The sequence below is a fragment of the Zosterops lateralis genome, assembly GCF_965231275.1.
Source record: "Zosterops lateralis genome assembly, chromosome: Z".
NCBI classification, from domain to species: Eukaryota; Metazoa; Chordata; class Aves; order Passeriformes; family Zosteropidae; genus Zosterops; species Zosterops lateralis.
The window spans coordinates 70,980,595-71,005,281 of NC_139800.1; the positions used below are offsets into that span (position 1 = coordinate 70,980,595).

Sequence of the window (24,687 nt, forward strand, 5' to 3'; positions counted from 1 at the left end):
AGTTAACTTAAACTCTGTACTTTGCTGAGGTCCTTTCCATCACTACTTACACATTCCCAGTATTTGAACTGCCATTTACTGATCAATGCCACTATTTACCAACCATTTGCTGATTCTTCTGGAGTGCAACTGTGTTTTGAAAATTACAAGGATCAATCTCTCTTTTGAGTGCATTGATGAAGAACTGGAGTTAAGTTGTAAGTCTGCTGGGGAGGTAATACAGAACAGAGTACCAACAAAATATGCTTCTGAAACATTGTGTTGTTTAACAGATGGTCCTTTGCATTTTGCACAAGCTGGCATTTTTTCAGGGCATGTGGCTTTCATAGCCCCAAATTACCACAGACAAACAACAGGATTATCTTATGCTTCTTTATACCTAAATGGATTGACACCTGTAAAAACAAAGAGAAGAGTACTATAAAATTGGTCTCATGTACTGAATTCTTTCTATCAAGGTGTCAAGAACTGTCCTGAAGACCTTTCCAGACCAAGTGAGTTTCCATATTGTTCTGTAGTCTCACACAATATCCAATCTTTATGGTTTATAGTTATGCTACAGTTAATGAGATGCTATGCCAGTGTTTCTATACTTACTGTAGAGTAAAATTCTAGGAGATTATTCTTCAGTACCACTCATAAAAAAAGCCATGAGCTGATAAAGCATATATTTCTGGCTTCTAGGCTTTGTTTCCAGCTGATTTTTGCAGACTTCTTTTAAAATAGCAAGCTATTTTATATCTTAGCTATACCTCTGGAAGCAGAGGGAAAACATGGAGGAGGTAGTAGTGCTGTGTAACAGATTAGCACCTGGTGTTTCTTGGACCACAGACTGAAAATTATAAATTCATCGGAAAAAAATTAAATTACATCTGCTTTTTTTGTTAAGTTGGTTTGTTGTTGTTGCTTGTTTGTTTGTTTGTGGGGCTTTGTTGTTGTTTAGTTGCTAAAGTATTGTAATTTCTTCTTACCTTTATGTAACTTATGAAGCTATTAAAATGCCTGAGTGGTTGCAGAGGTGCACCCCAGTAGATTCTTACTCATTGTACACCAAGAGTTGCACAGGAGAGTTTTCAGAGCAAGAAGTGAGAAAACTGAAAGCATTTTATTATGCTGCATGTAAAAGGACAGATGCCATGCTTCGTGTTCTGATTTTTTTAAAGAAAATACTGATTTTCAGGTCTAAGGTGAGGGTGGGGGTGGGAGGGAAAGAAAAAAAGGCCTGGGAATCAGTCATATTTAAAAGACTTAGTTATTCTTCCACATTTTATGGTGGGAAGGAAAAAATAAAAAGAGAGAGAGAGAAAGATTCTAACAGGAACTAAGGGCTTCTATGGGGATGTAGGCACAGGAAGGAGAAACTTCCACTTACATATATATAAGGTGGATACTGCCAGAAATCCTTCACCTTGAATGAAGTGTCAGGCTTTCTGATGTTCTTTTTTGCAGCTGTTGAAGTCATTGTTAATAGTTATGCTAAAAATGACACAGAAGTGATGATAACAAATTTACCTATCGTGCATCCTTGCCTTTTGACATTTTTATGGTTGTTCTTCAGTCCCCTCCACACTTCATCTGAGGCCATACTTGTGCATCTCCTTGGTGACTGTACACAAATCTGGTCTGAAGGCTTTGGGTTCTGCCTTCTGTGGCACAGAGGGGAATTTCCAACCCTTTAGAACTGGAAACCAGGTTTCCCTGGGGTTTGCATGCTCCCTCACTGGTACAGAAGTTGGAAGGAATATTTTGAATGTATCTTTTTCTTGTGGCACATGGTATTTTTTCAGCTCTGTGAGATATTTGGCTTCTTACAAAAACAATCTCCTTAGTACTGTTACTGACACAACTACAGGGAATTATAAGATAGAGAATTTTTTGTTGCTACAAAAAGGAGGTTTAGATACAAATAATCTTTGCTAGCAGTCATGCCTAACAGTTTACTATAGAAATGATAGTGCAAGTACATCCAGGAATAATATTAAACTTGAAAGGATGGCAGGTTCATTAGCTTATCAAAGAAACTTCCATTATGAAGGATCATGTGGAAGAAATGTGATAAAGACTCCATATAGGAAATGCACCACTTATCTGGACAAGCATGATAATATGTAATAATATAATAATAAAATATGATAATGGATATAGTTCTTACCTCCTTGGGTATGCAGGCACTCATTATGAGACAGATAATCAAAGAAATAGGACTGACATTAAATAATCTAAACACACATGGAAAGTAATGTTAATAGTGAATTTTTGAAGTGACCTGTGATAAAACATGTAGGGGATTAATCTTATTGAACATTAGATGACGTCACTGTTGAAAGTTTACCTGGGATCTTTCAAGATGCTGTTCAGGAAAATATTCTTTGCAATACAGACTGCAAAACTTGCTCTTTCAAAACTACTGTGTGTAAACTGCTGTTTCTGGAGAGAACATAGAGTTAAAGAAGATAAAACTACCCTTCTGGCAGTGAAAGGCAGTGAAAAATCCTGTATTGTTTTATTTTGAATTTCTAAAAATCTTGTCTCCTCTCAAATATTTTGAACCAGTTATCCAGTTGAAAATAGGATATAAAATCTGAACAGCTTTTTCTTCCAACTATTTATATCAAATACTTACATACATAATGAATTTTAAAACTCTTTTTTTTTTTTTTTTTACTTTGTGCCTTTCCCCCAGATAATATAATTGGTCTGCAAGAATTCAATGTAGTGCTGTTTGGTATTTTTGGGGGAAGTAATTGAATGCAGAAGTGTGTACTTTTTTCTTGTTAAGATGAGCAAATGCACCCTAGGAGAGCTACCAGTGCTCCTGAGGACAGGCTAAAATCCAAAGGAGTTTTGATTAGTTAGAAAAAATATCTGAAATCAATCAGGTAAAATAATCATGGACTAGTTTGAAATAAAAATAAAAAGGAGAAGGAAAAACATTAAAATGGTGAACAAAAAACTGTCTAAGCTGCATTTTTGCGGTTCAAAAAAAGTGTAATGTACCTGGAAATTTTAGAAAAATTGAAACAGAGCATTAGCCAACCACATGATGTGTTAAAAAGGGAAATGAGTGATGTGTGAATATGATTTAAAGGAATGCTGTTTGTAAGACACAAGAGGCAACTGTTTTATTGACTGCATTGAATGCTCAGGGTATTGACTCTGCTTTGTGACTTTATTTTTTAAGAAGGATCATAACCAGATGAGATTTGGAAGAAAATAATATAAATAAGGGACTTATGAATTGTATTAGGTATCAGCTGCCAGAGAAACCTTGAAGAATCCACTGCAGTGACTAAGGCTTCACAGTGTGGAAAATGCTGCCACCCAGAGCAGGAAAAATAAATTATTTTGGTTTTCAGGAGGGCCTGTTCTGATGAGCAATTTGGAGGAAAAAAAAGTGAAGAACTCAAAGTGTTTAAAAATGAAAACAGCCTGCCAAGCTGTCTAACTCTGCCACTGGAATTGATTAAGTTCAAAATTTTTGTCAGGAATGGCCAAAGTAGATGGGATGCTGAGAGACTGAGACTGAGGGGCTGGCACAGGTGCCTTAGGAATGTGATTTACAGCTCCTTTCTGTCTACGGGGTTGTGGTTTAGGTTTCACCATTGTGGCTTAAAAAGTAGCTACTGAGCTTTCCATGTCACCTGCTTTGGTTTGTCAATCGTTTTCTTACAAATGAGCTGTCATCAACATACTGAGGGTTTTTATGACACATATGCTGCCAGCTGTAAACATTGCAGGTTGCTCTTGCCTGATCACATAGAAACAGAGTTCTCACATCACAGAAAAGTATAGGTTTGGCTTTATTTGTAATGTCAAAATGATGAAAAAAAACCCCAGCTGGTTCAGTGAGCATAGCGAAAATCTCATGAACAGCAACAGAGCTATATGAGGAGGATACAGACTCAGAGCAATATTCCTTCATTGCTCTGCCTTAAAACATGCCAGGCAGGAATAACTATAACAATGTTTTAGAAGCAGGTTTTAGATATATAGGTTCGATTGCAGTGTGCCTGTTACAGTCCCCTACTCAGTTTGTGCAGCTCATTAAGTAACTAGTGCAAGAATTGCACCAGTCTGCTTGAAATGAAATGGTCACATCCACACTCTTCTATTGGGTTTAAACAGCAGCAAATACCAAAAAAAGAAAACCCAACAACAACAATAACAACAACAACAACAACAAAAAACCAAGAAAAAAACCCACCAAAAAAAAGGTATTTCCTGGACTGCCAATTTTATTTCTGAATGAGGTAATGAGGTACCACAGAATTCTCAAACATCACCAAAATATTGGTAAAAGCTTTGTAATGATAACAAAAGCTCAAGTTCTGAATGGGACTAACACCTGGGCAATCTGTGTACCAACTGCCATCCTGCTGAGCTTACCCACTTCTGTGAGTTTAACATTGAAACATAGGGAGAGAAAGAAGGGAATGGGGAATGGGGAATGGGGAATGGGGAATGGGGAATGGGGAATGGGGAATGGGGAATGGGGAATGGGCAGGAGAGGAGAGGAGAGGAGAGGAGAGGAGAGGAGAGGAGAGGAGAGGAGAGGAGAGGAGAGGAGAGGAGAGGAGAGGAGAGGAGAGGAGAGGAGAGGAGAGGAGAGGAGAGGAGAGGAGAGGAGAGGAGAGGAGAGGAGAGGAGAGGAGAGGAGAGGAGAGGAGAGGAGAGGAGAGGAGAGGAGAGGAGAGGAGAGGAGAGGAGAGGAGAGGAGAGGAGAGGAGAGGAGAGGAGAGGAGAGGAGAGGAGAGGAGAGGAGAGGAGAGGAGAGGAGAGGAGAGGAGAGGAGAGGAGAGGAGAGGAGAGGAGAGGAGAGGAGAGGAGAGGAGAGGAGAGGAGAGGAGAGGAGAGGAGAGGAGAGGAGAGGAGAGGAGAGGAGAGGAGAGGAGAGGAGAGGAGAGGAAAGGAGAGGAAAGGAAAGGAAAGGAAAGGAAAGGAAAGGAAAGGAAAGGAAAGGAAAGGAAAGGAAAGGAAAGGAAAGGAAAGGAAAGGAAAGGAAAGGAAAGGAAAGGAAAGGAAAGGAAAGGAAAGGAAAGGAAAGGAAAGGAAAGGAAAGGAAAGGAAAGGAAAGGAAAAAAAATCTTCCCCAAGTTCAGCCAAGGCTAAGAGCTAAGATAAAAGATAGGGGCACCAGCAGCAGGGCGGCGTGCGCGCTCCGCCCGGGGAAATGCCGGGGGCAGTGCTGCTGAAGATGCGGGGTGAGGAGAAGTGAGAAAGAAGCTCCTCCATTTCTCCCTCCTCATCTGTAGCGGGGTACCCGCCTCTCTGTCGACCCTCCCCGAGCCTCCATGAAGGCTTGGGTGTATTTATATATTCATACACACACATACACACACATATATGGACTTCCCGGCCCCGGCGGAGCATCCTACTTGGAACGGCGCCGCTCTTCTCACAGAGCCGGGGAGAGCGGGGGGCATCCCCCCAGCCCCTGCCGCAGGGGTGTTTTTCCTTTTACCCAAAATGGGGGGAAGTTATTCAAAGCTGAGTACAGCAATGAATTGCCAGAATTCACAAATCCAGCTTTGTTTCCAGCCGAAGAAGGAACCCTTACGCTGCTCCAAACCTCTTTGTCATTCCCATCAGGTGGCACTTGGCAGCAGGGACAATTCCATCCGTGCTGTCTGCAGTGACTCAGAAAATATCAAAGCAGGAAACTCTTAAGAAAATATCAGGGAAAAACTGTTAGAAGGCTAACTTACTGTGTATAAGCCTGGAAATATTTTTTTCTCTTACTGGCTGATGAGTCTTTACTTCCACGATTTGGAGCTCCTCGAGTAGCTCAGGATTCTGTCTTGGGATCTATGTGGGGGTGATGTGACCCGTTTCCTCTTATCTAAGGGAAGAAAGCTGCCTTGAGGGTTTGCTTTTGGAGGGCCCCTAATGTGCCAGTGTAGCCCTCAGTCCACATTTGTTAGTAGATAAGTGTGGGAGTATCACCAGTGAAAGAAACCTGTTGGCTACTGATTGCTTGTGCAAGTTAAGCCACTCAGAGTCCACTACGTGCTGTTGGTCTCGGTCAGGTTTTCAGTTTTCAGTGGGAGCCTGGATAATTTATGTGTGCTAAATCCAAGCTGAGTGTAAGAAGTCATTGCTAAATGAGCTGGGGGTTAGGTGACAGGTGTAGTATTCTAATATTGATTGGGAGATACACACCTATATGTGTGTACACAAAAACATGTGTCTATGTGTTTCTGTTTCTACAGATGAATGTATTTATACACATGGGATTTTTTAGAGGTATCCTAAAAGAGAGGTTTTAACCACAGGCTTCTGCATTTTAGTATCTCTGCCAATTTGAGGAGTTTATAGGGAGAGTCAGCCAAAAGGTGATAGCAAAAATTGGGGATTTCCTGCTCTGGCTCCTGTGGTTAGTTTGCTTATCTCCTGAAAAACCCGAGTGTGAATGTCTTACTAGATCGTCCTGTGAGTCTGGCAGTGACGTTTCACTTTCTGGGTAAGACTGGTGATAGTTCCTTGAACTGGAAAGCAGGGAGTTGGTCTTAGCAGTTGATCACCTGCAGATCAGTTAATAACTGGTCTTGGAAATGCCACACTGTCACTTAAACCTGTCTTCCCAGCACAGTGCTTTACGAGGAAACCTGCAGCTGCTGATCCTGGGGACATGCCACGTGTGGCTCTGAGCAAGGTTTTGGGGGCAGGCAGCAGTAGCATAGACTCATAGTCAGGACAGCAGCAGGGGGAACTGGAAGCTCTGCTCTTCTCTTATCAGGCCAGCCCCAGCGTGTCCTTGGTTCTTATCAGCCCTGGCACAGCTGGTTTCTGATGCGTCGAGCCTCTGCAGTCCTGCCATAGGGTGCTGTAGGGCCTGGCCCCATTCCTCCTGCTGGCACTTAAAGAGGGGCTGCAAAGCACCTTGTGACATATGGGAGCAAGGTAGGGCAGTGGAGATAGACCCGGTGAGGAGACACAATGATGGACCTCATCATCCTCGGCCTTTATTATTTCATCTGCTTCCTCATCTCCATTGCAATCTGGTGTGGACCAAAGGTACAGTGCATCTCTCTGTGGCTCTGCACCCCCCTGCAGCCAGAGGGACAACCACCCCCTGCCCACGGTTCCCCTTTCTATGTTTATAAAGATCTGTTTTAGCCTTATTGTTCTGAGGAAGTGAGGTTGTATTAGGAATTTGGGAAGAAGTGGAACACAGTAGCTAATTGTAAGTAAATTTAATGGGAATGTTGCTTTTGTCATAAAGTGGCTTATATTCTCTCTTGTCAGAGGGACAGTCTGTTATATCTTTGAAATATGTAAGAGGCAGAAAGGAAAGGCAGGCACATTTGCTAAAAATATCAGGCAGAATTCAGCTTCTCAGTAAATAATGTTTTCTTTCCTTTGCAGAATAATTTTTATTAACTTAAATCACTTCATATTTCTAGCCATAATATTCTCTAAAGAGTATTTGATTTATATGTAAATGCTACCCATTGCATACCTGAGCTGTATAATATTTTACATTTGTTGTCCTTCTGTTTGTTTGCACATGGGTTTTGAGAGGCAAAGGTGGTTTAGGTGCAGAGTAAATGAATAGTGATTGAGTGTTTATCTTGTCTTGGCCTCAGGTATCAGGTTTACAACAGCTGGTTTTCCTTGTCCTGTTAGGTCTGTTAGTGGACACACTAACTGAACATTATCACCAAGCTCTCAGCTTTTCTACCTCTGCATGTTGATAGTCTTTCACTGAAATTTTTCTCCCTTGCCCAGCATGAAATCCAAATGTGAATTGCTTTATAAGTGACCTTTTCATTTATTTGTATGTGTGTTTTAAGGATTTGCACAGCTCAAGCACAGGAAGACCTGAAATGGACCCAGATGGTCTTATATTCATTGGCAAAGAAGAGGACATAAAGAAGTCCCAAAGAATAACACCCAAAATCAACGGCAGAGAAATTGTTGTTTTCTACCATGAGGGGAAATTTCATGCTCTGGACTCCCGCTGCTACCGTAAGATATTTGCCTGTGTGATCTCAGTGTTGTTAGAATTAAGCATAAAATCTGCTGCATAAATTAATATGGTGTTCTGATGTGTTTCAGATGAAGGAGGCCCCTTATGTCGCGGAGAAATAGAGGTATGTAAGCAAAATAAAAATAATACAGAGGCATAGAGTAATGTGAAAACTTTAATGGATTTTTTCTAATGCTTTTATCTGAACATTATATTAAAAAACCACAGTCGTATACATATAACAGCGGACAGCCATACAACCAAACTACCAAACACACCTTTTGTCCTAGAATATGACTTGCTAACTTTTCTTCTTCTTCCTGCAGGATATTGATGGACAAGCATGTATTGTTTGTCCTTGGCATAAGTTTAAAATTACCTTGGAAACAGGAGAAGGATTGTATGAAGGAATAAACCCTCTGGAGCCATCACCAACACCAAAGTGGCAATCAAAAGGAGTCAAACAAAGGATTTATAAGGTCACAATAGACAATGGAAATGTTTATGTGAGTCCTCCAGATTTCTCTGTGAGCTTTGACTCTGATTATTATGCTGAGCTGTACCAAAAAGGTGGTGAATTAGCTATGGGAAAACAAAACCACTCAGAAGAGACAAAATAGATCATGGCCAGACAGCAGAATCCTGGGGATTGCACAAATGAGGAACCTTTGTTGGGAAATAAAAATGTACTGTGCCATGAAGATTGTCCTCAAATTAAATTTTAATGTTAATGTTATTTTAAAGCATTGAAATACATAGAAATGAGTAAGATAAGAAGTCCTGCATTGTCAGAAATGTGACTGATCTTGTGCTGAGGATTTTTCTGCACTTGCATTTCAAAAAAGACTTAATCACAGCAGAGCACTTCACAATGTTTGGTATTTTGATAGAACTATTTTAAATTTTAAGAGGGGATATAGTATACTATGACTTATAAAACTTTTTTTTTTCTACATAGTTTAAGGTAGATAGTCAGGTATAAAGGTTATCTTTATATACGTAACAGTTTATACTTCTGATGCCTGTGGCAAAAATGACATGAAAATTTTAAACTCTTGAGATATTTCTGTGATCTCTAGGGATTTATTAAGTGCCACAAAGGGAAGTGCAGAACTTCAGCATATTTTGGTGCACTCTTTTATTGGTGCATTACTACCTTGAGTATATAGAGGTATTTCTTTTCCTTCTGCTCACTGAACTCCTCTCTTTAACCCATTGAATAATGTGGCAAGGATGTATTATTATGTATAGCTTGTTTTTCCTGATTCTGTTGGTTAAAGAGGGAGCTGTTTGATGTGATACATGAACTAGTGGCTCTTGTTTGCTTGTTATTTATTGTAACCACATTTTTATACATTCATTTGAAAAAAAAAAATTGCTTTCTGTGTAGAAAAAAAAACAAACAACGTGTGTTTTTCTCTGTGTGTTCACTGTACAAGATCAGATCTGCCTCAAAAACCCCTTCCAAGGAAGTTTCTCTCTGAGCTCTGCTGCATTCCAGGACATGGTGGGTTCAGCTGTTCAGCCTGTGGAATTCAGAGATACCCTGTGAACACAGGGCATCACAGAATCATTGAAACTGGAAAGCACCTCTAAGACCTTAAAGTCCAACTGTTAAATCAGCACTGCCAAGCCCACCAAGCCCAGCACTGTACCATGTTCCCAAATGCCCTATCTACACACCTTTTAAATACACCATCCCACATGGCTGCAATAATTCAGTGTGGGTTTTTTGTGTGATTTGTTGGTTTTTTGCAAAGTTCATAGTCAGGTTCATGCCTGCATGCAGGCAGAAATGCTTGCTCTTTATCTGTAAGTTTCTCTTGTGTTTGCAGCAGGGGGACTTGCTTTTAATATGTGTCACAGGTAATGCCTGTGTCAACACTATTGTGGGCACACATGTGTTTAGAAGTAGTATGGCAGAGGGAAGAGTCAAAGGAAAATTTTTCCACATTGATCACAATGGAAAAAGCAAAATACACAACCAATTAATTTCACAACATCTAAATTGCATGTAACTTGAAAGAACCTCCTCTGGTCATTCCTCCTTGACATGGTTTTTGCAGCTGAAAGGGGAAAGTGACACCTTGAAAGTGCTGTTGAGGTGATCTACCCCAGTTTTGTATTTTGTAAGAACTACAGCACAGAAATACTTTTCTTGTTATCCTCCTCTTCCTCCTCCTTCTCTTCCCCTCCCTGACCATTCAGCCAGCCAGTGCCAATCATCAGATGCAAATGCCTGCCTTCTGTCAGGTGAATCACATCTTGATTATCTGCTAGAAAATGCTGTTGTGTACTGACCTGTTCTGTGATTTTTTTTTTTATTTTTTTTTTTTTTAATTACCGTTTGTTGCTTTTAAATGAATATGTCAGCTTCTCCTCTTGAAGATACCAGGTAAATGGCAGGAAGGTGGAGCATGTACCTTCCTGCCATCTACCCCAGCTGATGCCCCAAGGGGCTTGGGTGGTGTCAGGGGGATGGAGAATTGGTGCCCTTCCCTCTCTCCTCACCTAGGTACCAGCAACAGTGATAAACTTGACTACAGCTGCTGTGTCCTAGTAAAAGACATGGATCATATAAGAGGAGAGTATTTCAAGATCTTCAGATACCCCTGTATTAACTCATGTGATTGCTGAGATAGTGTGAGAAAGGACACTTGCTTTTAAAATGTCAAGGGTTTATTAAACCTTAACAAAATATAATAAAAGACTAAATAATGAAAAAAGGCAGTGCTGGGAGCGTGGAACTAAACCGCCATGTGCTCACCCACAAAAGGGCTGCTCTGCCTTTTAAACCCCCAGGGTTGCATCAGGTAACCCTGGCCCTTCCCAAAGTCTGACAATCAATTCTCCTGCACCATCCATTGGTGGAGACTGCTTTTTTGCAACTTGACTGGAGGTCAGGTCTTGCCACACCATGTGTCCTAGTGATGAGCCTTCCCTCCTCCCAAATGCCCCATGCAAGGGGGGCAGGTACACACCTTCCCTCTACATGTCCCAAATACCATGGCCATCCCTTGGCAACCAGACAAGGGGAAAGGGGACTATGGAGAGAACAGAGGATGTCCAAACAACAAATCACAGTAACATAACTATACATTAATAAAACTTCTCTTAACATACACATATTCATCCCTTAATTGCGAGAGCCAGCCATCACATTACTCATCTATAACAATAGTATTTTATAAAGATAGTACATTTCTTGAAGTAGTGTTTTACTAGAAATTGACTCTTTAAATTCATAAAAATGCTGTTCAGTTTAAGAAAGCACTGTCTCTGAACAATATGCTATTATTTGTATGATATTTAGAAGAATGATGGAAATAGGAACCTTTATTTGAAAGCTTCAATATGTTCATACTAGTGGAAGAGTGCTCAGGATTTTGCAGTATTGCATTTACTGGCTGATATTCAGAAGAGTGTTTATCCATGGGCTTAACCTTTTCCATATTGAATAAATGCAACTGTATATCTGGGAATAGGTAAATCCTTTTTCTTCAGTACTTCCCAGGCATAATAACTATCTGCAAGCTTTTATGGTTGTTTTGAGTTTTTTTAAAAGTTTTCTTTCCTAGGAAGCTTCCATTAATTTAAAATCTGAACTTTGCTCATTTGTTCCCCTTGATTTTCCTGCTGATGATCACAGAAGGAACAGAAAATCATTAACTTAGGCTGGTGTGAACAAAGCAGGGAAGGTTGGTGGGCTGTTAGTTTTACTTTATTTTACTGTTTCCTCTTTCTTCTTTTCCCTTTTTCCTTTTATTTTTTTTTCCTTTTTTCTTTCTTTTCCCCTTATTTCTTTTTTCTTTCTTTTTTTTTTTTTTTTTCCTCTTTTTTCCTCATTTTTCTTTCTTTTTTATTTTTGGCAGCAAAGAACAAAGCCTTCAACATGTTAAAGTTACTACATTTAAAAAATACATGGACTATTTTGAGCTTTGAAATACTAGACTATGCACCTAATTTGAAAATAATTTAACTATTAAACGTCCCATAGATGAACATTCTGAGTCTCTTATCTTTGCAGCCCTTTCTAGGTTTCTAATTATACTAGTAAGAGTGCATGAAGACATGGAAAGCACAGGGAGGGAAATGAGGAGTGATTAAGTCAAGGCAATGGTGCTAAGGTGGCATTTAAGGCACATTCAAGAGACAGAAGGAATGAGTAGCTGTGGGCAAGAAGTCAGTGGGTCAGTGGGTGGATAATTACCACTTCCTAGAGAGATTTGTTAATGACAGCGATCAATCAGAAGACTGTTTTGTTTGTTTGTTGGGAGGGAATTTAGTTTAATTTGACAAATTAACAAATACCATCTGTTTTTCATCAAAGATCAGCCAGGCAGGGAGCAGAGAAATACATTCTGTGCTTTGGAATAAAAATTTTTGTGATGATTCTGCAAGACATTCAGGCTCTATAATAAGCAAGCAGCTTGAAGACAGTAAATATGTTTATGCTACCATCGAAATATCTTTTCAACAGGTGCAAACTATGTAGCAGTTTGAAGTACAGCATGAGCCTTGACCTGATGTACCTGCAGTGCAAACCTTGATTAGACAGTATTGACTGTAAGGCTGGGTGCTGTTGTTTTCCTTCTATTTGTAGTGCCTTGTTTTGCAATGGTCCCCTGGCTGCACTCAGTGTTGCACATTAAATTAAGGACTCCTTCATGCTAATAAGCTGGGACTGAGAAGTTCATTATGGAGCATATTACTTGGGGGAGAACAGTTTGCAGAATGGCAGAACACAGGAAGAGAAAAATGTTAATTCTGTAGGAAAACAATTTAAAGAACAGTCTGTCACCCTTGAAGCCTTTTTCAATAGCTTTGTGCAGTTCCTAATTTTATACTTAATACTGGAATGAAATCAGGTCTGAATTTTGCATCTCTGATTTCTGAAATGATCAGAAGTATCTCATGTGGTTCAAACACTGGTTTGCTGGTGGTATAAACACTGACTGTGAGAGTCAGCATCCACTGACCCCTGTCACCCTGTCCTGCTGGCTTAGCAGCTGCTTTCCAAAGTTACTGGGGGAAGCAGGATATGGGGAATGGAATATAGTGGAGATGCACTTCAGCCTCTGTATGTGTGTGGGGAGGCTGCTCTTTGCTGGCAGAGCCGTGCAAGAGCTGCTGCCACACCAGACTCCACCACTGGGGTTTTCCCCACCCTGGATGCACCTGAGGTGTCTGGGGTCCGAAGTTTTCTGCTGGGCCTGCAAATTCAGCCAGCTCCATCAGTAAGTGAGCAGGCACCATGCTGGGAGAGTCAGTAAGACTTAAGGGGGTGTGATAAATTGGGTCAGTTCTTCAAACTATATTCTGCAAACACTGTTTTTGATGTGGCATTTATTCATACAAACCCATGGATTTCATTAAGTGGATTGTTTAGCTGGATGAAGCATTGAGCACAGTTTTCAGCCTCTGCATCTATAAACTACTGAAGTAGACTAAAAATGAAAGTGACAGTTTTGCCTGTAGGTAAAAAAAAAACCAAAAAACAAACCTGGAAAATCAGTGCAGATGTCTTAATTAGCCCATTTGTGACTCTTCCTCCATGAGATGAAGAGAGTTCCCTGACAAGAAGTTATGATGCTTGAACAATGGAATTGTTCTCCTGAGAGATATCAGAATAGTATGGTTTATTGTTGCAAACCATAGTAGTTAGAAATCCAAGGCTTATGAAGGAAAGATGACTCCAGAAATAATTATTCTATTATGCCCAGAAATAATTATTCTACTTGAAAGTAAAATATGTGTTACCTTGTTAAAACAAACAAACAAAACTTTATAATTCATTTAACTGTTCAAATTATAATTAATTGTTGCTGCAGGTGTGGTTGACTAAGGACACAGATAATGCAGAGATTAACAGTAAAGGTGGTCCCTCTTTATTAAGGCAGCCACTACAGTGAAAAAATGGTAAAGTTTTTGCCCCTACTGATGTAAGATGTAAGTCTGTTGCACCTGAAGGTTTTCTGATTTTTTAATGTATATATGTGAGTTGCTTAATGAGAGGTTTCACCTCTGCACACATATATCCTTTCTTGATTTCAATAAACATCTAAGGTTTACACTCAGGGGAAAACTATTTATTTTATTACAGTGTGTGCTGAACATCCCCTTCCCACCACCACACGCACACACACACACACCCACACACACCATACACACAAAACAAAAAAACCCAAAAAACCAAACCAAACCAAACCAAACCGAACCAAAAACAAACCAACCAACCAAACAAACAAGACCCCAAAAAAACCAACAAACAAACCCATGTTTATTTGGCACAGATTGCTCTAGGAAGAACTGAGTACTTATTTAACTTTGTTTTGACCCAAGAAAGCACAGAAGAGCAGCGAAGTGATGCCTCACTTATGCTCATTACAAACCCTTGAGTACTCCTGGCACTACTGGCTCAGCACCCAGGAGAGCAGCCATCATCTGAATTTGAAAAGCCATGGGTGCTCAGGATCAGCAGCACTTCCCTGGAGGCTGTGTCACCTTGCAGTGCTCATGATATTTTTCATGAGACTCAGCACTGAAAGAACACCTGAAGCTAGCAGTTTGGACAGCTAAATAAGTTTGGAGGTGTTCACACCAATTTTCATTTATCAATTTTCCTGGGCTAAACAGAATGGAGGTTTGATGTTAACTAAATGGATATGCAAGGTCCTGCACCTGGATCAGGGCAATGCCAGGCACAAATACAGGCAGGGCAGAGAATGGGTGCAGAGCAGCCCTTAGGAGAAGGACTTTGGGTGTTGGCAGATGATAAGCTCAAGATGAGCTGGCAACGAGCACAGACAGTCCGGAAAGCCAAAAAGGTTCTGGAGCAGAAAAAGCAGTTTGGGGCAGCAGTTGAGGGAAGTGATTCCACACCTCCACTCAAGTGAGAACCTACCTGCAGTGCTGCATCCAGCTCTGGGGTCCCACTATAGACGGATGTGGAGCTGTTGGAGCAAGTCCAGAAAGGCCACAAAGATGATCTGAAGCTGGAACACCTCTGCTGTGGAGACAAGCTGAGAGAGTTGGGGTTGTTCAGCCTGGAGAAGAGAAGGTTCTGGGGAGACCTTAGAGTCCCTTCCAGTCTCTAAATGTACTCCAAGAGAGATGGAGAAGGGACTTTTGACAAAGGGCCTGGAGTGACAGGTCAAGGGGGAGGTTTAGATTAGGTGTTGGGAAGAAAATCTCCCCTGTGAGGGGCTGAGGCCCAGATGCAAGTTGCCCAGAGAAGCTGTAGCTGCCCCATCCTTGAGATGTTCAAGGCCAGCATGGATGGGACTTTGTATGAGCAGGTCTAGTGGGTGACCTAGTGGTCCCTGCTCATAGCAGGTGTGTTGAAACTAGACACCTTTTAAGTATCCCTTCCAACACAAACCATTCTGTGATTTTGTTATTTTATGAGATGTGATAGTCTAGTTACTTTTCCCATTGATTTTAATAGCTGATAACTATGAAACTGAAGCAGAAATAAACATTCAAAATGTTTCCTAGTTTTGGTATAGAGTATTATCCCTCTATTTAAAAAATGTGAATACTCTAAATGAAACAATAAAAATACTAAATGTGGTTTTGGCATTTATGCAAACACTTTCCCCATACCCCCCTACTGCAAAACAGAAACAAGAAGGAACTCAAAATTTCCCTTAGGCAAAAGAAAATAAATCTTGATTTTTTGTCTTTTGAAGTTTAAATGAGACAAAACCAGAGCTGTTCTAAATTCCCTTCCTGAGACGACTGATAAGCAATGAAGCACATGGCCAGTGCCCCTTGTTCAGAGCAGCAGTTTAGTTCTCCCACAGTGGTGATGGGGCTGTCCTGTTACTGCAGCTGTGACATATTTGTCATCTCCTTACCTGTATAAGGCAGCTTGTCAGAAAGCTCCCAAGCCCTCCCCGTCCCTGGCTCTGTAGAACTCATACCAGAACATGTGTGGCTTGGTCCACTAGGTCTCAGATTTGCTTGACAGCCTGTCAAGCTCTTTAGTCTGTGTCTAAAGAGTTCTTATATCAGCAGGTTCAGCTGGAAACACAGGTTTAGAGTCTTTGGGCTTGTGGAATGCACAATAACAAAGGAATAAATTGCCTATAGACACACTTTATGGGGTTTAACCTGTATTCTGTCCAGAAGTGAGAGCTCTCCAGACTTCCATTTAATGAACCCTGCAGGAATTCCTGTAGGGGGTGTCAGTGTGTGCATATGTGTGTTCCATTCAGAAGCTGCCTGCAACATCATGAGACCAGTTAGCCTAGTCTCCAACAGCATTTTGTGCACTTTTACAGGCTGATGTGCTCCAAATCCAAAACTCCCCCAGCTCTGGAATGCACTGATTATGTGAGTATACAGGCAGTTCCCCCCTGCAATTCCCATCAGTTGTTTCAATCTTAGGAAAAACTTTCAGTCTTAAGAATTGTCCATCAGAGATGGTGGGGGAAAGGAGGAAGGAATATATATCTTTTGTCATTGTCACACCCTTCCAGGTCCCTTTCTAAAGGACTTGCAAGTGGGAAGAATATCAGTTTATTCAGACAGAGTTGTTTCAGCTGAAATAAAAAACAAACAAACAAACAAACAAACAAACAAAACCAAACCACAACTCCATATTGACAAACTCCTAGTTTGTTTAGTTTTAAACACCTGGATGACATGCTCTGCAATGTCATCTCTGTACCTCAGGAGCTATATAAACATTAGTTAAGAATGAATACTGTTAAAAATTCCTCTCAAGATCTTTCATATATCACCTACCTCCAAGTTTCTTTCCAGTCAGGGAAATGGAACAATGGAAGGCAAGCCCAACAACAAGCAGAATTCAGGCTTTTATTTCAAAAGGGAGGAATTGAGTTTTCCAAAACAAGCTTCCTTCACTCCTTGTAAGATGTTTTCTGGCCCAGCAGCACCTGACAGCTTGCACATCTGGCCTGACTGCAGCTGTGTCCCATCCTGCTGAGTGTGGGGCATGTGTGATGCTTACTGCTGAGATGCGATCTTGCCATGACACTCTGTGGTACCTGGATATGCACCCTACTTACAGGATTATTTTATTTAGGATTAGGGGGAGTCATGGTACATGGTTATGCATACATATGCAAATTAGGCAAGGTTTCTGAGTAAACAAACCTCTGTCTGCCAGGAGGCAGGCAATGGTGAATTGCAAATGAGGTATCTGCAAGATCCTGTCTTGTTCTGGTGTTCAGCCTTTTCAGAGCTTGATACAAGAGGTTCCAACAAACGACCCAGAAGCCTTAGAATTAGGAGTATTGTAGCACCTGCAAATCAGTGGTGCAGCAGAGCTGCTGCTTCCCCCTTGCCTCATGCCACTTTCGAATAGGCAGTTGCCCATGGGCAACTTCTGTCTTGTTGACCCTGTGTTCCTGTTCTCTCTGGGTGGCTGAGGAGTTGCTTGTGGCCAATCTCTTCCTTCTCAACTGGATACCTGCCCTTGTCCAGCACACTGGCCAGCATGCAGCCACCAGCAGGGAGACCTCCAGCAACCCAGCCATCTCTATGGGGCCAAACCTGCTGAGCCCAGCCAGCAGGATGAGGCCTCTTATTGAAAGCCATGATGGAGGTGATGGAGAAGGTGTGGCTGAACCAACCAGCTGCAGCCTTCCTGTTCCACCAGAGTTTGCATGTCCTGGCAGCCTCTTTTCTCTAACAAATGCTGGTGGAGAAACTGCTAGAAAGGCTGCTCCACATCCACAGTCTTCTGTGCAGGGGGCTGCTTCCCAACTTTTCAGGCCCTTGGTCTGAGACCAAAGTTTTGATGTGTTCAGGTGAAGGTGCTGGTGGAGTTTGTGGTTGAGAACTATGCAGGGAGGGGATGATTGACCTCTCCTGTCCATTAGCAGAGGAGACCCTCATTGCCAGTGAGAGGTGCAAGGAGGAACTAGAGTGTTGTCACAGCCTAAGGCTTGGGATTCCAGAAACCTCAACAGGGAAAGGGCTCTGGTGGGTTTTGCTTCAGGTGGTCTTGACTTACACTGCTGCACACACTTGTGTTTTGTGGACAAGCATGTGGAAGAGTGAAGCAGAACAGTGAAACAAATGGGATTACCAGGCAAAAGCCCAGACGGATGCATTGCTCTCTCTGCTAGACATCCTCAAAGAAGATGGGGGAGACACAGGGGTGGAATCCAAAAGGCAGGTATATGTCAGCTCCACAAATACTGGAATAAGGTGTCTTGGGTAGTGAGGTACTTTCTGCTGTGCCTCCTGAAAGCAGTCCATTTCTTGTGATTATGAGATTCCTCCTGTCACTGCAATAATACATTGTAACACAAAATGGGGGTCCTTTTCTCAAATGTATTAGGAATGTGTTTAATCAAATTCCAAAATTTTCTCTGGAAAAACAGAGAAAGCACAGCTGCCAACTTTAGAGGACTTTTGCTCAGCTCCTACTTCATCACAGCTTCATCCAGTCTGTTTTGGGGTGGGTGGACTGTGCAAGATGAGAATGATGAAAACCAGCATCTTCTCTGCAGAACTGAGGTGGTGATTTGGCAGTTGGTCACTTGGACCTCCAGGCTGTCTTCTGCCAAGTGGTAACACCAAATTCCATGGTTTTGGCACCTCCAGTTTTGCTTCCAACACCCCTGAGAATGTGGCAGAATCCTTGTAGGTGTGGAATGGCAGACGAGGCATTAGGAGGAAAGGAGGTAAATGGAGCTCTCTTTGGTTAAAAACAAGAACTGACTGCAGTGAATACTGGGGGGGTTTTTTTGCCTAATAGCACTGTAGGGTAAACAGATTTGCAGGGTCCCTCCAGGAAAAAGAAAATCAAAGACAAAAAAGATTGGAGGCTAGGGAAAATGAGATGGAATGTTGGCCAGGAAAGGAGGAAGAGAGAAGAAGAAGTGGACAGAAAAAATGCAGGAGGATCCAGCAGGTCAAGAAGTCCAGGTGTATCCTAGTCTCTGCTGCCCGTCCTTCCCAATTCTAAATGCTGCTCTATGTCAGAAGGACATGGAGCTCTGTCAGGGGGTGTTAGGTTGGATATCAGGAGAAGGTTTTTTATCCAGGGATTGGTTGAGCACTGGAACAAGCTCCCAGGGAAGTGATCATGGCACCAAGACTGACAGGGCTCAAGAAGCATTTGGACATGGTGGGATTCATGAAATTGTGCTGTGCAGGGCAGTAGCTGGACTTCAAAGATCCTGATGGGTCCCTTCCAGCTCAAGACATTTTATGATTCTAATTTGGCCCAAATTGCTGGCAAGGGCCTGTGAAGAACAGCACTGTGCAGAGCGTGGAAAGAACTCCAAGGCCCTCTGCTCTGAGTCCTGGTGTGTGGTGACAGGGGCCCCATGCACCTCTGCACATGCACAGGGCTCTACAGGCATCACCCACAGGGAGAAGGTGCCCAGAGCTATCCCATCACCAAAGCCAGCAATTGTTCTCTTCTGGGCCATAGTGAACCTACCCTGGGTGAGCTCCTTACTACAAAGATCACTGGCTTGATGAGAAGCCAAGTCAGGACCCTAAACTTCAGCAGAATGAACTTCCAGGTGTACAAAGAATTAGTGGATGAGATCTGCTGGGATCTGTCCTTAGGAACAGAGTACCTGATCAGAGCTGGCAACTCTTTAAAGAGACTTTTCTTGGAGCAGAATACTTTTCCAAGGTGATGTGTAAGGAATAAAGTAAGGCAGACAGGAAACCACCACAGATAAGCAGGGATCTATTCCTGAAACTGAGCAGTAAGAGGAATACTCTGCCAGTGGGAGTTGGGACTGGTGGACTGGGAGAGTACAGGGATACTGTTCAGATGTGTAAGGATGGGATCGGAAAGCCAAGGCAAATATGAAACAGGACTTGGAAAGGGGTATGAAGAATAACAAAAAGGGATTCTATAAGGACTTTAGTTGGAAAAAAAGGCCAAGGACAGTATACTCCTGATAAATAAGGAGAACTGGTGACAGCAGATATGGAGAAGGCTGAAATACTCAGTGAGTTCTTTCCCTTCAGGTTTTCTGTCTTTCTTGATTCCCTGAGGCTACAGCTGAGGACTAGGGAAGTGAAATCATCCCCTTTGTCAGTGAAGAGTAGGTTCAAGAGCACCTGATGGAACTGAATGGGCACAAGCCTGTGGGACCTGGTAAGAGGTATCCCAGCACCCTGAGGGATGATATTGTTGCCAGGATGCTCTTGTGATACTAGTAAAGTCACAGCAGTCAGGCAAAGTCCCCAGTGACTGTAAAAAGGAAAGAATAATTCCCATTTTTAAGCAGAGGGCAGAGTAAAACCCAGGGGACTACTGATCAATCTGGTGGCCTTCTGTGATGTAGTGACTGCAACGACTGACTGGGAAGACTGACTGGTATCATCTACCTCTACTTCTGTAAGGCTTTGACAGGGTCCCAAATGACATCCTCATGTCCAGATTAGGGAGACATGCAACTGAAGGCAGACTGCTTGATGGATAAGGAATTAGCTGGGTGGATGCAGACAGAGCTGCGGTCAATGGCCAGTGTCCAGGTGGAGGCTGATGACAAGTGATGGTCCTCAGGGCTGTGTCTTAAGGCCAGTGCTCTTTACTGTTTTTATTGATGACACAGACAGTGGGATTTAGTGGACCCTCAGCACCTGTGCAGATGACACCAAACTAATTGGTGCAGTTGGTGGAGAAAGATGGGATCCAGAGGCACCTGGACAAACTTGAGAAGTAGGCCCATGACATTCTCATGAGATTCAACAAGGCCAGGTGCTGGTGTTGCACCTGGGTAAGGGCAGTCTCAGGTATGAGCACAGACCTAGAGAAGAAATCCTTGGGAGCAGCCCTGTGAAGGATGGATGTTGGTGTTTGCTGGTGGATGAAACTGGACATGAGCAACCCATTTGCAAGGACCTTTGTTTAAACCTTTGTTTATGTTGTTTTGTCAGAAGCTATTTCTTACATCATATGGAGAACTATGATGCAGCAAAGGCTCTAAGCAGCTGAACACCTCTGAGAGGGCTGCCCCTCTGGAGTAAGCAATACGAGGGTGCAGGATAATGCAAGAGGCTACAAGGCTAAAATTAAGTCAGTTTCTCAAAGTACTAAGAACAAAATTCAAATCCATGAAAAACATTGAGTTATCACATACTGTTCATCCTCTCTTGCTGCCTTGATAATTGCTTCTGTATTTACAGGAATGCAGACAGAAAAGGAGGCTGAAAGTTAGAAAATATCAGTGAAATCATAACAGAAAGGAAAACAAGAAAATAGAAATCAGGAAAGTAAATTAAAAAGGAAACAGCTGATGGAAAGACTAACTCTGAACTGGATCTGTGAATTTTAGTTTCACAGAATTGAAGGGTATAACTTTCAACCTCACTTTCTTAAACTTTTTTTAAAATATGAAAAGGCCATCTTATGGCAGACATTCAACACCTGTATAATGAAAGTTAATTAACAATGTGCTATGTCTTTTGATTCTGGAAAAGTACAGTTGTATAAAAAGTGTTAGAAGGCAACTTCAAACAGGAAACTTATGAAGATCTATTTATGATTCATTGAGACTTTACAACTTCAATAAATGAATAAGTGCAGTTTTTTATGCGTAGAGGCTATGGCAAATATTTTTATATCTAGGTATAATCTTTGTTCTTTATTTTCTCTTCTTAAAATGGATATTAACTCATATGTTTTGCTGACATTATTTGATAATTTTCATTTACTATAACTAATGAACATGATCTACACTCCCATTGTAAATTTTTTAGTAAGAAAAACTGGAAACTTATACATTACTGAAAAAACATGTGGGCAGGCAAAGGGCCAAGCTTCTGCAGGAGCACGTTAAGTAGTTTGAGGCACTTCTCTGTAAAATTCACGTGCTGGGTCACTCAGTCTTAGGCGCTTATCCAGGGGATCATAAGGTGGATTAAAATAGCTCAGAACTTTCAAAACATGCTGAGTATATGCCATCCCTTCCGTGGCCCCAAATAGCAGCAGCATCTCTGGCCAAGGTGGTACTTTCTTGAGTGCCATGTGGGCGAGGACACCCAGGAAGCAGAGATTTTTGGAAGGGGTTTGATCATTATGTGCTGCTAGGCAGTTCCAGAAGGGATCTTTCCCTGCTCTCTAGTGACGATCATGTGCCACTTCCCCAATCTTTGTGTTGATTGCTCCATGCCCACCTCTCCCTGCAGCTCAGCCTCACCACGAGTCCAAGTCAACAAGCCCTGGGAAGGGGAACCAGGGTAGGCTGAGATGGGGGTGATGCTCCTCTGCACGACATAATCGTCTGTGTCCACCTTGTGGAAATGGCTTCCCTTTCTAAAACAGCAGAAACAACATACAAACTACTTTTTTTTTGATCCTCTGATCTTCATTCTAATAGAATTTGTAACACTTGTTAAACTACAACATGAGATTTGCAGGGTACAACTCTGCATCTACAGTTTGGGATTTTCACCAGTGTGAGTGGGGTTTCTTATTCTGCAGCATGTTGTGCTTTCAGCCCTTCACCTCTGAAGCAGGTTGGGGCAATTAGGCACCAGATGGGTCCCCTCTTTATGGCACAGGACCTCGTTTCTTTCACTGCCAAAGGCAGCAACCTTTCTGGGCTGTTCTTTTGTGGGACATCTGCAGCAGCAGACCTGTTTCTTGTTTTCCCCATCTCATCCTCAAAGCATTAGCAGCTTTCCATAGCTTGCTAGTTGCTTGCACAGCTCTATTCTGCCACAAGCCAGATCTATTTTTAAATTTTAAAGTGACATTTTTCTTTCTCCTTCTCTTCTCATCAGATAATTTCCCACCCCCTTCATATTTTTTTTCAATATTGAAATGATGCCTTTTCCTTGGTCCTAAAGTTAAGAACCAGACAGTTAAGGGATAAAGGGTTTTTATTTTGGTATTTAATTTACTTTGGATTTTTACAGTGCAACATTTTGCCAAGGTGGAGTATACTGAAATGTACACACATGGTAGATCTCATAAGCAATTTTATACACCTTGCAAATTGACATATCTTACAAAGATGCTCAAATGAGAGGTTTGAATGAATAGTGTGATATCTCCATATCCTGAAGTATTCCCCCTTAGATGGGCCTAATCCTAGTTTACAGGATGAAATCTAGAGGATACCTTGGTTTCTCAAGATAGTGTAGGACTTTCTGGCCTCCAACTGTGAGGCCTTTAGGATGTTAGGTCTTCTGGCCTAACAGAATACCAGGACTATGCAAAGCTATCAGACTTAGGGAATTACAAGTATGCATGCTAAGGGGATGGAGAATAAAAGGTAAAAAAGGCAAAAAATCATCAGGGCATCAGCACTGATACAGACTCTGATACACAAAGACTAGAAAGAAGTACTAGAAATAGATGTTAATAAATGAACAGGATTAGATAAAATTTTTGATAACAGTCATCAGAAACTCTGACAAGAAAAAAAAGAAAGAAAAGAATTGTAGCTGGGGTCTGGGTATCATAGGAGGCCACGAATACATTCAAAAACACTTTTAGCAGGACCTGGGTAATGCCAAAGCAGTGGGACGAGCTATTACTCTTGGTGAGATGACACAGTCTGTGACAGAAAATGAGATCCAGGGATGAGCACAGTCTGTTGGGAAGCTGTTGGAGAGGCTCCAGTGAAGTCCAGCATGACTGGCTTCTGGAGGAAGGGCGGTAAGCATGCCAATAAAGGGGGTTGTGTGGGCATAATAATCCTCTTGCACTTTCAAAAAGCCTTTGAGAAGCTTATTAAACTTTGTAAAGAAAATAAGTTGCCACAAGATTGGATGAGAGGTTGGTTTTGGAGTTGAAGGCTATTATAAGGAGAGGAAGTGAGGGACAGGGCTTAGTGGTCACTCTCCAGGAAGGAGGAGATTTATGCAGTCAGGGGATAATTCAGATCAGAAGGGACCTCTGGAGGTCATCTAACCCAGATTCCTCTCCAAGCATGTCTAAAGGGCTAAGGTTGTGCACGGACTTCTTCAGTGAAACTTGGATGTGTTCAAGGATAGCCATCCCACAACTTGATACAAAAGCCTTAGAATTTGAGCTGGTTTTACTTGATGCCTCCACTTGAGACCTCTAGAAAGCAGCGAACATTGAAACCTGTTAGGCTGGAGACACACTGGTCTTTGGCTGTGAATGCCTGTGCCATCCCTGAAACAGACTTGAATATGCAGGATGGGGTTGAATTTGGTGGTCCTTAAGGTCCTTTTCAACTCAAACCATTCTGTGATTTGTGTGTGGAAATTGAAAAAAAAAAATGTTTCCAAGTTTGAGCAACACTACATGATTTTTCTGTCATGGTTATGCTGAAAAATACTGCTGGTCCTGAACAGTGTCCCTCCATTCATTTCCCACGTGCAGATGGCTTTTGTTAGTGGGGATGTGGCAGATGGCTGCAACAACAGAAAACCTCATTTTTATTTGGTGATGCTTTGTCTGAGCAGGGGATCTTGGATGGCAGATCCTGAAGCAGCTGTGTCTAGTCTGGACAAGCACCAATAAAGCCAAATCTATCACAGGATATTTTTTTTTGCAGTATGAGGATGAAACAGCTCTATACAGTGAAGTGTATTACTGTGGTTTGGAATTATATTCTAACTTTGAAAAAAAGAATAAGCCTGGAAATTTACATCTTCTAGAACAGACCATTTTCTCTTGAACCTGAAGGTGACTACACCAGCAGCAGCAGCAGCAGCAGCAGCAGCAGCAGCAGCAGCAGCAGCAGCAGCAGCAGCAGCAGCAGCAGCAGCAGCAGCAGCAGCAGCAGCAGCAG

The 24,687-nt window shown here is 41.9% G+C and overlaps 1 protein-coding gene across 2 annotated transcripts; it reads left to right on the plus strand.

Moving 5' to 3' along the window:
* Positions 1–6,768: 6,768 nt before the first annotated feature.
* On the plus strand, positions 6,769–11,837 carry RFESD (Rieske Fe-S domain containing). 2 transcript variants are annotated; one of them, XM_083882873.1, is made up of 4 exons: positions 6,769–7,014; positions 7,794–7,968; positions 8,059–8,093; positions 8,296–11,837. In XM_083882873.1, the coding sequence occupies exons 1-4, from the start codon at positions 6,937–6,939 to the stop codon at positions 8,587–8,589; spliced, it is 582 nt and encodes a 193-aa protein (XP_083738999.1). In that variant the 5' UTR covers positions 6,769–6,936; the 3' UTR covers positions 8,590–11,837. The 2 variants fall into 2 exon arrangements, with proteins under 2 accessions (XP_083738999.1, XP_083739000.1); XM_083882874.1 differs by lacking the exon at positions 6,769–7,014 and adding an exon at positions 7,063–7,183.
* The last annotated feature ends 12,850 nt before the right edge of the window (positions 11,838–24,687 follow it).

Coding starts and splice junctions, on each gene's coding strand:
- RFESD (XM_083882873.1), top strand. CDS start 6,937: ATGATGGACCTCATCATCCTCGGCCTTTATTATTTCATCTGCTTCCTC. Junction 7,015..7,793: donor CAATCTGGTGTGGACCAAAG/GTACAGTGCATC, acceptor GTGTGTTTTAAG/GATTTGCACAGCTCAAGCAC. Junction 8,094..8,295: donor TATGTCGCGGAGAAATAGAG/GTATGTAAGCAA, acceptor TTCTTCCTGCAG/GATATTGATGGACAAGCATG.